Below are 14,271 nucleotides of genomic sequence, written 5' to 3'. Positions count from 1 at the left end.
GGCCCGTGGCGGGGGGTCGGGGGGGGGGCCCCCCTCCCCCTCCCTCCCTGTTGTCCCCCTCCCTTCCGGTCCTCCCTCCCCGGGGGGCTGGAGGGCCTGCAGGCCCGGGCGTCTTCTGTCCTCCTCCGTGGTCCGTCCCTCTCCTCTTGGCGCGCGAGGGGGTGTCACTTTGGCTGGGGTTGACTTGGAGAGGACTGTGATGGGGTGCTTATTTTTGGAGGGTTGTTTGAACCACAAGAAGAATCAGAACCAATATGGTTGTAACTTTAGGATTCTACAATAATTTAATCAAAATAACAAGACATTCCAAATAAATAAAAAAACAATCTTTTCCATAGCTCACTCTAAGCTTCTTTACAAACACACATTCTTCGATGCTTTTGTTTACATTTTGGTTAAAAACTGTCACTCGTTGTTATTCTGAATAACAATCAAGAGGTAATCTTCCCATGGTGCTATCATCAGTTCATTTTTCCTGGTTTTTACTCGCAGTATGGTGAGCTCATTTTCTGGGTCAATATCCCGAACTGTGTTGCTGGCCACTGATACAAGCATCTTGCATAAAGAGGCGTACTGCAGTGTGTTGGAGTTATCCAGGTCTGTTTTTAAAGGTATCCCCTCCGAATTCACCACTATCGTCCCAACCACACCTTTGTGACCTTGTATACGCTTCAAGGCGGATTCAACTTGGGAAGACATGACTCTGGAAAGTAAAGTTCAGTAATGAACATTTTTTACGAAAGCAAGCTCGGCTGTCAGCAAGTAACAAAGGCCTTAAAATATATAACCATGCGGGTCAAGGGGGAACCCTGATGCGTCCCCCCCAGAGGACTGTGTCACTGGGGGAGGGGAGCGGCAGAAACTCTCTACGGGGTCGACAATATGTTGAAATGATCGCAACAAGGTCCTAACGACTATATAGAAGTAAATAATACGATTATTAAACTTATAGGGCCTTTAAGCAAGTCAAAATTAGACCTGGCTTACGGCTGGATTGAACTAGATTTACGTTTGATTTTCTAACCACAACTAGACGAATATAAAAATTGAATTATTGCAAAGGGAATGAGACGCAGCTCACTGAGACCAAGTTTAGAAGTAATGAAACAAATATGGCTGCTGGTTTAAAGCCAACCTAGACCACGACATTTTTAAACGCTGCCAAAATGTTAAAAAATAGGCCAATACTAATGCAGTGAATGATTTTATTTTTCAGTCTATTTGATTTCCAAAACAGGCTAGGGGAAAAACTCCGGAAAAAAAAAATTTTTTTATCATAGAGTGCCTCAGGTGGTTTCTTATTCAATGGAATCACGATTTCTCGAATCTTCCGATAACTCGAGCCAAACCTTGCTTCCCTTGGATTTGCTTGACTCAGTTGAGCACTGTAATTTTACTGACTTTTACTCACGAGTTTTCGAATCCCCGATTTCTCGGACCAATTTTCGTTTCAGTTAGGTCCGTTAGAGGTTCAAAAGTAACCCAGTGTTGATAGTGTTTGTAAAATAAGCGACATTTTACGATATCTGACTTTTGCAAGTGCTGCAGCGATAGTCATTACTAATTGGCTTGCAAGAAAACGGCAAAATTAAAGCTAAAACAACTTATGTCAACAAATGAATTGGGCTTCGACTACGCAGGAAACTTTTTATTTTTCTGTCGGAAGCTAAAAGAAACTGGGGTGTGCTTTTATAATTTTTTCAGAAGCAAAGGAATAAAACGATTAAATTTGAGACAACCGTTTACATACATAAAGATGATAAATCGAGGAAAGGAACTAAAATTTTTAAGCAACAAAACTTAAAATGTGAATAAATAAGATCACTTTTAAAACCAAGAGAACAAGACAATTGTTTTGACTCTACAATGAGGTGCTAGCGACCCATTCAATCAGTTATTCCAGCCAAGATTATAAATATGTAAATAAATTAAGCTTTCATTGTGCCCTGTATTTCATGGAAAACGCAATATTTAGCTCTCAAATTCCAACTACTGAATGTTAGTCGAAAAACTATTCGCCTTTACTGCCTATAAAGTGGTTCTTTCTAAACGTTCTGTAAAATGGCAGTTATTTCATGGTCTACACAATAACAAATGGACGTTTTTGATAAAAGTTTGACCCGGCGATATTTATATTAAAGCTCCGAGTCGAGCACGAAATTTAGATTACGATTTAACTCAGCTTTCCAAAAATGTCCAAAAAATAAGTCGCTCTTACGATGTACCTTTTTACAAATCTTACACAGTCACACATGAGGCGCCAAGAGAAACGTTTTGTTTTATCCAGCCTAAAATTCCAAAGATTGCCATGTATTTATCGACTCAGTAGGAATCGTCCAATTACTTGGTGAACTATGCTGTTTGTGTTTCTTACCTCAAATGAATTAACTCCTGGGCCTTAAGAGTTCAGTAATACAGACTCCAATTCAGTTCAACTGTCTCCAAACTGAATCGTCTTTTTTACGGGAATAGAGCTGTTAGATTATGATAAGTGATGAAACATACACAGTCGTTCTTGGATAAATAAACACACTCGCGTAAATGCACTGACTCACTGCTGTATTGTTATGCAACGAAATCACAAAACAGTGACAAAAGCATTCGTGCCTTTGTAAAGCACAATGGAAGCTTTTCATCGTCGCTATAGGAACTGTGTGCACTAGACCGTTATGGGTAGTTGGTTAAAATAATTGCTGTTGTATGCACAGTGGGGCAGTCTGATAACAATGACCAGCAGATGTAAAAATATACCTTTAGGCTGTACTATTTTTGGTCATCACTTAATTTACTATTAATTTATAGATTTAATAAAAATCGAAGAAATCGCTTACCTAAATAGCTGAAATTAAGGATAAAACCAAATCACTTAATTTGGTTGCCACTAAAAATGCGACCTCAAATTAAATTTTTGAATAAACCTATAACCAACGAATATAAAACTATGAGAAGTTATTATAATAATAAACAGCATTAAACGTTCTAGAGACTGAAAAGTTATTTAAACTATTTTGTCTCTTTCTTTGGTCTTCCTTCAATAAAAGATTGAAGTCTGCCTTTAGTCCCACCAAGATGGAAAAACTTTGTGCTGTGACGTTAAAAAAAGAAGTCTGTCCCAAACTATCTAGCCTCAAGCCCGAGGGCCGATATGCTCGCAGTACCGTCCTGAACTAGCTTGGTTAATAACAGGCTTATTGCACGACTCTGTGGTTAAAAAAGAGCTGTAGAAATTATCTTTCAAACCGCGAGAGGAAAAGGGAAGATGCAGATTATTTTACAGTCGTGCTGGCCGGATAAGGTTGTTAATAAAGAGTTTTCTGCTCTGTGTCGATCCCCGCCTTCCCCTCCCCCCCGACCCCTGATATGATGTTACGTAATAAAAGTACGATTCGTACAAGTCATTTACTTCTCTTCACCGCTTTCGACATTTGAACATAAGACACAAAAATCTAAGAAAAATTTGATAAAGGCTACCAGGCCCAAAGTTGAGAAAATATTAGACTGGAATTGGCCAATTTAAGCTTCTGCCCCTCTGAGCCGGTAAAACAGTGTTAAAAACATTCCCCAGTCAAATACTTACAATAAAGAATTCTGATTGGCTGGTATAAGTTATTGGTTCTCTCATTTCTCTACAGTATTACATTATTTGAGCTTGATCAGGCTCTGTATTCTCCTGATGCAAACCCGTGTGACTGGCATAAAACGTTTAAGAGAAGTTACAGGTCTATCACCGCTGGGGTTGTAAGCATAACACCTGCCTCCACAGCAGGTCTCCCCTCAGAGTTTGATTGATTTACTTTTCACGTGAGAGGAGTCTAATTTTCGCCTTAATTGTCCGACACAGAACCTTCCATCAAAGTTTTACAATCAATACTAATTTTACGCCAATATCTTAACAGGCCACAAATTAATGAAATTCGCGTTTAATGGTGTGTATAGTGAGAGAAGATCTATAAAAGAAGCTCGTTTGGCAGCGGTTTGATTCTAACATTGTGTCAACATGAGTCCTTATGGCATTGAAAGTCTAATACTGCGAAAAGTACGTAACTTTGAACTCAGATTGAAACTGATTTTAGTTGTACGTTTTGCTACGAAGTCCCAAGGAACCTAAAACGTTAAAAGGCTCAAGCAGGCCGTGGACTTAAGGATCATGCTAGAAGGGAAAGACATTAATTTAGCGACATGGATGTTTGTTTTGGTAAGACACACAAGCACTTGATAATGTCAGTGGAACAGCTATGTACTTTTATAAATATAAATAGTTCTACTAATCGTAAAATGAAGAAAAAAATTGAGGATCTTTTTTTTTCCTTTCTAGAACGTTCTATTATTTTCGTCATCAAGCACATCAGGTAGGAAATACATACTTTTTTTTTTATAAAGTTCTCTTGTTAAATTTTCCTTCTGTCTGAGTGCTGACATCAGAGCATAAATATTTAGGCTGGTAAAATGGATGTATAAACCAAAAATCAGCATGACATTTGCACTGAGAGCTGAACCGTTTTTGTTTGGAAGTTACGCCGTTGAAACAAGTTTTAACATCTCTTTACTTAAAGTGTTCTATGAACTTTGAACCTTTTATTTTGCTATCTGGTAGTCCAGTTTGAATCCAGTGACATCTTCTCTAGTCTCTAGCGCCTGAGTCAGTCTTCCTTTATAAAATAAAATGATGGTTGCTTAAGTAAACTTTGCTAACTGATAATAAAACAACTTGACAAGGTCATCGCAAGCTCAATTTGACCTGTTCAAAACGTTAGTTGAACATTGAATGGACGACAGAAAATTTAAAGGAGAAAAACATTACTCTCATATCTTTGAATATACAATTCTTCTTCTCACTTCTAGGGAAAATAAGCTGATTTTTCAAAGTTCGATAATTAGCCATTAACTTCTCTACAAGAATCTGATGAATTATTAAAAAAACGCTGGAAAATGTACTTAGGCTCGCTGCATGCAATTTCCAACAATGCAGTCACCGCCTTTGTTGTTAAGAAGGCTTTATTTCATTATTGCCACATGTTTCGAAAAAACCCAGATTGCTTTTCAGTTAATCAAAACTCGAGTTCGTTACAGTCGAAGCTCTCTTAACGCACACTCTCGTAAGCGGACAGCTCTACTAACGGTCGCCTTGTTTGAAACCCCGTTTTTACTCCCATACAAACTCTGTATCTTTACATTCTCGTAAGCGGACATTCCCGTAAGCGGCCGCGGACACTTTCAGAGATTACGACTTAGACTTTTTCTTTGTTTTTAAGCTCCCGTTAGCGGACATTCCAAGGAAAATCCTATTAACAACCTCTGTATCTTTGCTTTTTTTTACAGTAATTACAGTGCCATATTTGAGTGTTTCTTTGTATTTCCAATACGGTACTGTATTTATTGTTAGCTGGGCAAGCTCCCGTAAGCGGCCATCTATCCCCCAAACCTCTAGTGGCCGCTTAAGAGAACCATTCTCGTAAGCGGCCAGCTCCAGTTACGGACACTTTTTTTCGCGTCCCGAGGGTGTCCGCTTACGAGAGCTTCGACTTTATTCCTAAAATATCTGGCTTATTTCCAGCGAACATATATTTTAGCGAGCATTTTGTTTAGGTGACTGACCTAGTGAGTGATTGAGTGAATGAATGAACGAGCTACAGTAACAGTGGTTTATTTTCCTTTTGTGTAACACAGGGGACATAACTACACTCTATGACAGCGCCGACCACTACTGGGACTTTGAACAATCGCCAGTGTCAGAAATTGCTGATGTAAGGACAAGTACAAAAATAACAGTTCACGGGTCTCCGATAATCATCCCCTCACCAACAGGGAATAGCATCTATCTACAGGGGACAACGTACAATTCTTCGGTAGATCTAATGCAAGTTGACTCTTCATCATGCCTCTTCGACCCTTCAAATTGCCCAAGTGGTTTGTCAATGGGCATGTTTATCAGCTTTAGGTCAAGGGGGAAGAGTAGAACCATCAATGGCACTCAAATGTTCTTCGGCAACAGCCAGGGAATAGATTTAAGACAGGGAGTAACTATCTACTTCAACGAATCTAGCGGCCGCTTGAATGTGGCTGTATTCGGGAGCACAAATTATTGTTTTAGAACTGTAGGACTCGTCAGAAACTCGTGGACCTATCTCCATCTAACGTGGAAGAGTATCGGGGAACTAAACTTGTACATGGAGCATCACACGTCATCTAATGGTTACTTGACCTGCGGCCCCATAACCACGCCCCTTCCTACTAATACAACGTATAGCCTTGGACATGTTGCTTTTCCTACAGTTCATATTGATAACTTAGCAATATGGTTTCGGGATAAACAGCCCTTTAATGCGCCATGGACTTACATCACAGGTAAGATTTTGCACCAGACCTCTCTCGATCGAGGCTCTGGCCCCAAAAGCAAATTTAAATTTTAAAAGATATTTAAATATAACACGTGCAATGATGATGATAATAAACAATACATAACAACATTTGAATAGGACATTTCCGAGTTACCCATTACCTCTGTTTCAAAACGAGTCTACATGCGAAACCATTCAAATGAAAATGAGTTTCACCTCCGGATCTATTTTTCATGCAAATCAAGCTCACTTTCATTTGAATGGTTTCGCACGTAGATTCGTTTTGAAACAGAGGCAAAGGGTAATTTGGAAATGGACTAATATTGAGGTCGGAGGATTGTTTGGCAAAGTTGAATGAGTTAAATAAGCGGCAAAAGTGGTCTTTTAAGTTGTCGTTTGTCATTCGGCAGTTCTGTGTGATCTTCTTAAGTCACATCCAGCCTTGTTTATTTTCAGTTTATTATTACTTCGTTGGGCTTATTAATAATGAGAAATAATAAATAAATCTTCCTATAGCGCCTATCTAGGCCTGCTCTATGCGCTTTACAATAATGTTAAAAAAATTGAGAAAAACTACTAAGGCTAATTTAATTAATTTTTTAACTAATTTAATATAATAAAATCGATAAAAATTTGCTAAAATGAGCTCTATAAATCTTAACAATTCAAAATGTGGATGAAAAATAATTAAAAGTAAAAATCGCCAAGAATAATAATTTTTAAAAGATAGAGCCGTTTTAACTTGAGTGTCGAAGTAATTTGCATTGCTTGTTTTGCATCTTGCTGTGATTGGTTTCTCTCGCGCCACTTTCACCAACTAACCCAAAACAAATCGTGTCTCTCCCGCCCGCGCGTCGTGCCTCTCATGTATTTGCTTCGTTGGTTGGTTCACTGCATTGTCTGTGTCCTTGGCAGAGTACTTGCTTTTGGTTAGACACTCAGTAAAAATGTGTAAGTTTTGAGTTTAGATTTAAAATAATTTAAGTTGTCCGAGCGGATAAAAACTGGCAGACTGTCCCAGAGTTCAGGTGTGGAAACATTAAAAGCTCGAGACCCATACGACTTCAGGTGGAATTTGATAGGGTTAAAAAGTAACGAGTGTGATAATCGAAGGGTTTCGGAAGGTTGGTAGTACGTTAACAAATCTTAAATTTAGATAAGAGATTGTTGACGAAGAGCCTTAAAGGTAAGTAACAAAATCTTGAATTTAATGCGTTCAGAAGCAGGAAGCCAGTGTAGCTCTTTCAGTATTTGAAGACCATTAATGTGATTTCCTTTTCAACAACAAAATCGCAAATAGCCTCTTAATCAAAAAGGTAGAAGTGTAGGGTGGAGTAAGACACACCAATCACAGTTAACAAGACTACTCGTTCCTACAACTCATTCTATGCAGATTTTGGTGGTAATACAACCCTTTCACTGACAATAACCCTTTGGGACAAGCCATGGGATTCAGCTCTGAGTAATACAGGCTCAACGGAGTTTCAAAGTTTACAAAATGACTTCATCAGCCAGGTAAATTGTGCTAATGTGAATACAGTCGGTAGCTAGTTCTACAGGCGCCACCGCCAACTATTGTAGACGGTAACCCGTGGTTGGCCGATATGGTTACAAATTTTATTATAGGTTTGGTAAATTGGTAACAGGACTTCTCGTGAGTACACAAAACGGTCTGCGCGTTTTTTGTTCTCTACTGCCTTGAATTAGATCAGACTCGTTCCCAGTCCGGCAGTCCCTACTTATTTGCCCTCAAAGGCGATAAAAGACTGGGGAGAAATGATATGGAGGTTGCGGGGCAGGCTAGGAATGGCAAAGAAAAAGTCGTCCGGCCTTCCCTTGATGCAATGCGTTCTATTCAAAACCGTCACGGGAGCGACTGGGAACGAATCTGGAATTAAATAGTTAAATTAATAGCACGGTTATAGGCCTGGGACTCGGATCATACTTGGACTCGGCTGTGACGAAACTTTATTCGTCGACCTTCTTCTTTCTCAGATTTCAAGCCTTTATGGAAACAACAACACACTGGGACAAACTGAAGTTCAACAATTTACGCAGGAAATAACGTAAGTATCATGTTGACATTTTGTAAATATGAAACTTAGAAGGCCATTCCCGTAACAATCTAGCCATATACACACTAGGCAGGTACTAACGCAGCATTTCTTATGAGAATTTCGATTGCTTGACGGATTAGATTGAACAGTTTGGAACTAGACCTTTCGTCTTTATCATCATCATCATCATCATCATCATCATCTTAGTCCTAAATTGCGCTATGGGATGCATGAAGCCTCCCCAGTCTCTCTCCATAGGATTGGTTTTGAATTTCATTCAAGTACAGGTGTATTAACTTAAGACGGAATCCACTAGGAAGTCGAGTAATATTTATTAAAGTTGGACAAAAAACAAGTACCTTAAATCCTATTGCGTTATTTCTTACCCTTAAAAAAAGGTAAAGATGTAAGTAATTATCCGTGATAACACCAACAACAATTTCGTATCAGAGCCTGAGAAAATGAATTTCAAAGTTCACAAGCTATAGGCAAAATCTCACGTGTAGCCATTTTGTAAATTTGTCTTTAAGCGATTCAGTGGAATTCAGTGGAACTTCGAAATTTGTTTTTGATGTCTGGTGTTGTTAGAAAAGATTTCTTTTGATAAGACTGCAGTAACAAAAAAGATTGCAATAAGGTGGAAATAATTTTGGTACAACCATTTCTTATTAGAGGCTGAGAAAATGATATTCAAAGTTCACAAGCTATGGGCAAAAGCTCACATCTTTTAAGCGATTCATGGGAATTCAGTGGAACTTTAAAATTTGTTTTCGATGTTTGGTGTTGTTAGAAGCAGTAACACAAAAGCTTGCAATAAGGTGTAAATAGTTTTGGTACACAATTTTGTCCAATAACTACTCGAAGTCCTGGCGGATTTCCTCTTAAACTCTTTTCACCGCTTACCTTTTCCAACTTTGTTCGGCCTCCCTCTTTCTTGTTTCCCTTCTAGTGTCCAGAAAGAACTATCTTTGGTAACACAAGCACAGTTCTATCGCAAAATGACTAATCCATTTCCATTTTCTTCGTTTTAAGTTTACCACGATATAAGGAAGCCGTACTGTGGACAGTAAAGTCCGCGCTCGGGACAATCTGAGATTTATCACATCACTTTATGATTAAAAAGGAGCTGTAAAAACTTTATCGGGACTAATACTTAGAAAATATATTTGACCGGCCATAAATCTTTTTGACTGTCTAATCTAAGTTATTGCCCAGCTCAGTCTTAATATAAACAACTGTATATCAAGCTGTCTTAATGTTAACTATCGAATGCTTTGGTGTTCAGGTCTGGTGGCATCAACGCACATGTTAGCTTACAATTTATCAAGAGGACTTCCTGGACAGACAGCATCACTTTACAGAAAAGCCTAGAAAGTGAGATGTTCTTGGGAGGATCAAAAGCCAGCATAACGGACTGTACTGCAGACGATAGCTGTGAGTTAAATCTGTCAGAAACGTATTGCTTCTTCTTCTTCTTCTTTTCTTCTTCTTCTAGGACTAAAAGTTAGAGAGTTGATAGGCACTAAGTAAAGGCTACGGCTGCCCAGTTATAAAGTAGCTGTCTCATTCCTTTGACTAAGTAACAAATCAAAACAAATAGCTAACCAATTTGCCATAATTGCCTTTTTAGGCAGAGGAGTCGCCCTTTTATTTATTTATTTAATTTTTCTTTCTTGTATGTTGTTAATGTAAGTAATTTTTTTACGTAGTTTCTTTTCGTGTAATAAGTGTTATTGTTTTTGTGAATGAATTAAAAAAAAAAAAAATTGCCATAATTTGTTTCAATATGGAAAGGGACGGGGAAGCTTATCGGAACCCAAAAGAGATCAATTTAGGCCTGGCGCAATGTGTTTTTGACCCTAACTCGAAAGATACCATTTTTCATGTCTGATTGTTCAGACCGCCCACACTTTATGACTGTGTTTTCTATTTTTTTTCGCTTAAAACCGTAAACAACCGGTATCTGGCAGGCCATGGGTTCGATTCCCATCGGGGACTTAGAATTTTTTTATCCCATGCTCGTGTCATTGTTGAAAAATTCATCAACAAGACTTTGACAGTTAAAATATTGGAGTTTTGTCCTGTACGCCCTAAGTCAGACAAAAATCCATATTTTACATACCGTAATGATTCAATTAAGCGCCCTCCTTTCAATAACCGCCCCCTTCCGAATAAGCGCCCCCTTTCGAATATGTTTTTGTCAATAAGCGCCCCTATTCCAATAAGCGCCCCCATTCTAACAAGTGCCCCTATTCTAATAAACGCTCCCTATTGTGGATAACTCCCTAATGAAGTCATCTACTTAAGTAGATAAACGCATGAACATTTACCATACCGTACATGTATAAAATTACTGCTAAAATGAACAATTCTTTTAAAAGTAGCTGAACTTGCAACAATTTACTGCTGTTACAGTTTCTGTTATTGTTAGTTATGTTTATATTTATTAAAGCTTTGTTTTGAACATCTGGTTATTTCTCGAAAAATTAGATTAGCGCCCTGTCCCGAATAAGCGCCCTGTCTCAATTAAGCGCCCTCCCTTGAGGTGCAAAAAGTAAATAAGCGCCCCGGGCGCTAAATCGAATCATTACGGTACCTAAGCGAGCAATTTAACTACATCCTTGAGTTAAAAGTTAACATCAATGCTTGTCCTTTATCTTGTAGTCTTCTGTGAGGGGCTTGATACCGTTACAAATGTCACTTCCGAGGGGGTCAGTAAACTGGATATCTATTTCAACCATGTAGCAGGGATAAATCATCACCAACACCTCATGGGGTACACTGTGTTGCACAGACTAACCGACATTGACGATACTTGGAAAGCGAATGACATCCGAGGGGGTCATAGCCGCAAGTACACAATCACAGGCTTAACGGCGTATAAAAACTACTCCGTCCGCACTATGCCGTATTCATTTCAAGCTGCTGGATTAATTGGACCCATTATTGTTCTTGAAACAAAAGAAGATGGCAAGTGAACGTTATACTTTCCTTATTTTCTTTATCTAATTAATAAGCTTTGTATATATGAAGTTAATTGTAAAAAGCGTTTTCAATTTTGATAGCGAAATATTGCATGTTTAACCGCCAACGTACCAAACAGCCAACTAACCAAACAACCATCAACTGACCCACCCATCCACTTCCTACCTGCTTACCTACCTCAGTACGTAACTACCCACCCACCCACCAACCTACCTACCTACCTATCTATAATAGTAATAGCGATAATGATGATGATGATGTTGATAATGATGATGATGATGATGATGTTGATGATGATGAGGACGATGACGTACGTATCTACTTACTCACTGACTTACTCATTCGCTTACTTCCTTGCTCACTTTCTTCCATGCTTGCTTGCCTTCTTACTTATTTACTCTCATTCATCTTTTCGCTCGCTCTTATATCTTCTACGTCCATGTTTTGTTTTTAGTACCATCTTCGGGTCCTTCTATCCTGGAAGCATATAGCATTAACAGCACAAGTGTGTTTGTGCGATGGAACGAAAGTAGCATTCCAGAGGAGGATTGGAACGGAATTCCTCGTGGATTCCGAGTGCATGGACAGGGATCTCCTTGCAAAGGTTTCCACGTCACTGCTCAAGACGTAGCACTTAACGTGTCATCATTTGTTGTGACTGGTTTAAAGGCCTGGGTTAAATACATTGTTAAAATAAGTGGAGTAACAACGCCAGGACATGGTACAGCTTCTGAAGTGGTAATAAAGACCCACGACTCAGGTACCGTTGAACTTAAATACACACAAGGATTAAAAACAAATACATCTTAACCGTCAACAGCTACCAACAACTTAACAAAGTACGAATTCAGGGAATAATCACAACGCTGGCCATTCTTCAAAATTTGTAAAGTAATTTAAGTGACTTACAAGAGGATCTTATAAAATTATGTTCAAACCGTTAATTAATTAATTTACCAAGAGGTATTTGCTGTTTATATTATCAGCTACTTTATAAAAAAAGTGCATACATGCTGGGGGGTGAGGAAAGACAAATAAACTTGTCCACAGAACGCAAACTCGTTCCCAGTAAAAACCATGGGATGAATTTATACAGAACACAGAGTAAGGAGGAACAATTGGTTGCGTACTTTAATCTATTCAGAGTCTCGCATTTGCTAAAATGAGTCTGTAAGCATGTGTCATATTTCTTCAGTTCCTAGTCAAGGCCCACATAATATTATGATCACCAAAACCAGTAATCACAGCGTAAAGGTCACGTGGGAAAACGTGAAATGGTGTCATGTGCACGGACCTGTGGTGTCATATGAAGTACATTTCCGAGACGTGGAAGGTGGCAGCACGGATCTGATGCACAATGTTACTGTTCTTGAGGGAGAACAGAAAAGGCTGGACTTCACCGACTTAGAGATCTACTGGAAGTATGGAGTTCGTATCAAGGCTTTTACAGTAAAAGGAACAGGACCATTGAGTCCAGAAATCACTGGCAGGACCGATGAATGGAGTACGTTCTTTATTATACTGTTAAAACCGTTAAAACTGTTAAAACACGTTAAAACCGTGGTTTAAGTCAGCGATTTTTTTTCTTTAACCCGTTATTGTCCTAATTTTAGGGTCCGAAATATAAATAAAAATTCACGATCTAACTGTGGAAAACACATCCAAAATAATACTTAGATGCCATTAGAGTTTACCGATCGCGAAATTTGGGCGACATTTATTGGCTCACGATACTCTTGACCTTTTCGTCTTTGGAATTCTATCACAGCTCATCTAATCACATTTAGCCCTGATGATGCTGAAGATTAAGGGTCACAGAAACACGCAGTAAACTATTGTGAGTCTGCTGCCTCGCTCCAGCAAATGAAACCGCGGGAAAGTGCAAAATGTGTTCTGCGATCTAAAATGAAGAACTGAACTGAGCCAGTTCCCGAATATAAGCCCTTTTCTCGTGGCTTTGTCTCAACTGAAGTTATTCTAGATAGTTACATAATTAATCAAACGGCATGGGTCAAGTGACCCTCATTTTCTCATGCTCTACGTTTACAGTGGTAGGCAAATACAGGAACACCATGCTGATAGAAATTTATGTATTCAGACTGAAGAGTCCAGCTTGGTTTCTGGTTTCCTTTGACCCTTAGTTGAGAATATCTATTTTCTGTTTTGTTTCAGTTCCAATAGTTGCTCCAAGCAGTGTAAACGCTTTTGATCCCCAAACCACTAGTGTACGGCTGTCATGGTATTTTAAGAACAATGTCCGCGATGTGCTTGGCATTCTGACAGGATTCAGAATATTCTATCAACTGGCAAACAGCAGCTCTGCACCGATACAAAAACATAATGTTGGCGCAAATGCTAGACAGGCAAATATTATTGGATTAGATATCTACAGGTTTTATAAGATTTCTGTTGCTGCGAAGACGAGAATAAATCACGGAGAGATCAGTGGAGACGTTTATATGCGTACATTAGGCACAGGTTTGTGTCATTGCTTGTTCTTTGTGGCATACATAATGTGTCTGACTTTCAAAAATGCTGTAAATCAACAAGGTAGTATGTCTATCTGCCTGCCTGCCTACCTCTTTTGTAGGCTTGTCAACCAGCCTTTATGCAGTCGGTATGAATGTCTCGGGAGAGGTTTTAACGGAGGGGTGGTTTATTCGAGAGGTGGGGAGGGGATTGTTTCAAATCATATGTCAGTCAGGGTACGTATATAAATGAAATAAAGTGAAATTTTTAATGTTTTAGGGCTGTATAGTAATACATTTTCCCAAAATGAACCGGGGGCTTATTGAAGGGGGGTTTAAAGAGAGCGGGGGGAGGCTTAATGCAATTTTTACGGTTCTTGAATTTTTCTCCTTGAGCTGCCTTATGACTTTTAAGTGTTGAAT

General features: G+C 38.9%; 1 protein-coding gene and 1 pseudogene across 2 annotated transcripts in view; one reads left to right on the top strand and one right to left on the bottom strand.

The window, feature by feature from the left end:
- Positions 1-311: 311 nt before the first annotated feature.
- On the bottom strand, positions 312-739 carry LOC144635747 (dynein light chain roadblock-type 2 pseudogene; annotated as a pseudogene).
- A 4,955-nt stretch (positions 740-5,694) lies between these two features.
- LOC144635766 (phosphatidylinositol phosphatase PTPRQ-like) overlaps positions 5,695-14,271 on the top strand; it is a 38,309-nt gene continuing 29,732 nt past the window's right edge. For both annotated transcript variants that reach the window (XM_078494849.1, XM_078494851.1), the window contains exons 1-8: positions 5,695-6,345; positions 7,732-7,853; positions 8,334-8,404; positions 9,681-9,829; positions 11,060-11,365; positions 11,835-12,140; positions 12,576-12,884; positions 13,553-13,858. In XM_078494849.1, coding sequence (XP_078350975.1) covers positions 5,856-6,345; positions 7,732-7,853; positions 8,334-8,404; positions 9,681-9,829; positions 11,060-11,365; positions 11,835-12,140; positions 12,576-12,884; positions 13,553-13,858 — 2,059 coding nt within the window. In that variant the 5' untranslated portion in view covers positions 5,695-5,855. The remainder of the gene's footprint in view (positions 6,346-7,731; positions 7,854-8,333; positions 8,405-9,680; positions 9,830-11,059; positions 11,366-11,834; positions 12,141-12,575; positions 12,885-13,552; positions 13,859-14,271) is intronic.

The sequence above is a fragment of the Oculina patagonica genome, chromosome 13 (assembly GCF_052425735.1).
Source record: "Oculina patagonica isolate OP01 chromosome 13, crgOcupat, whole genome shotgun sequence".
NCBI lineage: Eukaryota > Metazoa > Cnidaria > Anthozoa > Scleractinia > Oculinidae > Oculina > Oculina patagonica.
This window is presented reverse-complemented; position numbering and strand designations above follow the sequence as displayed.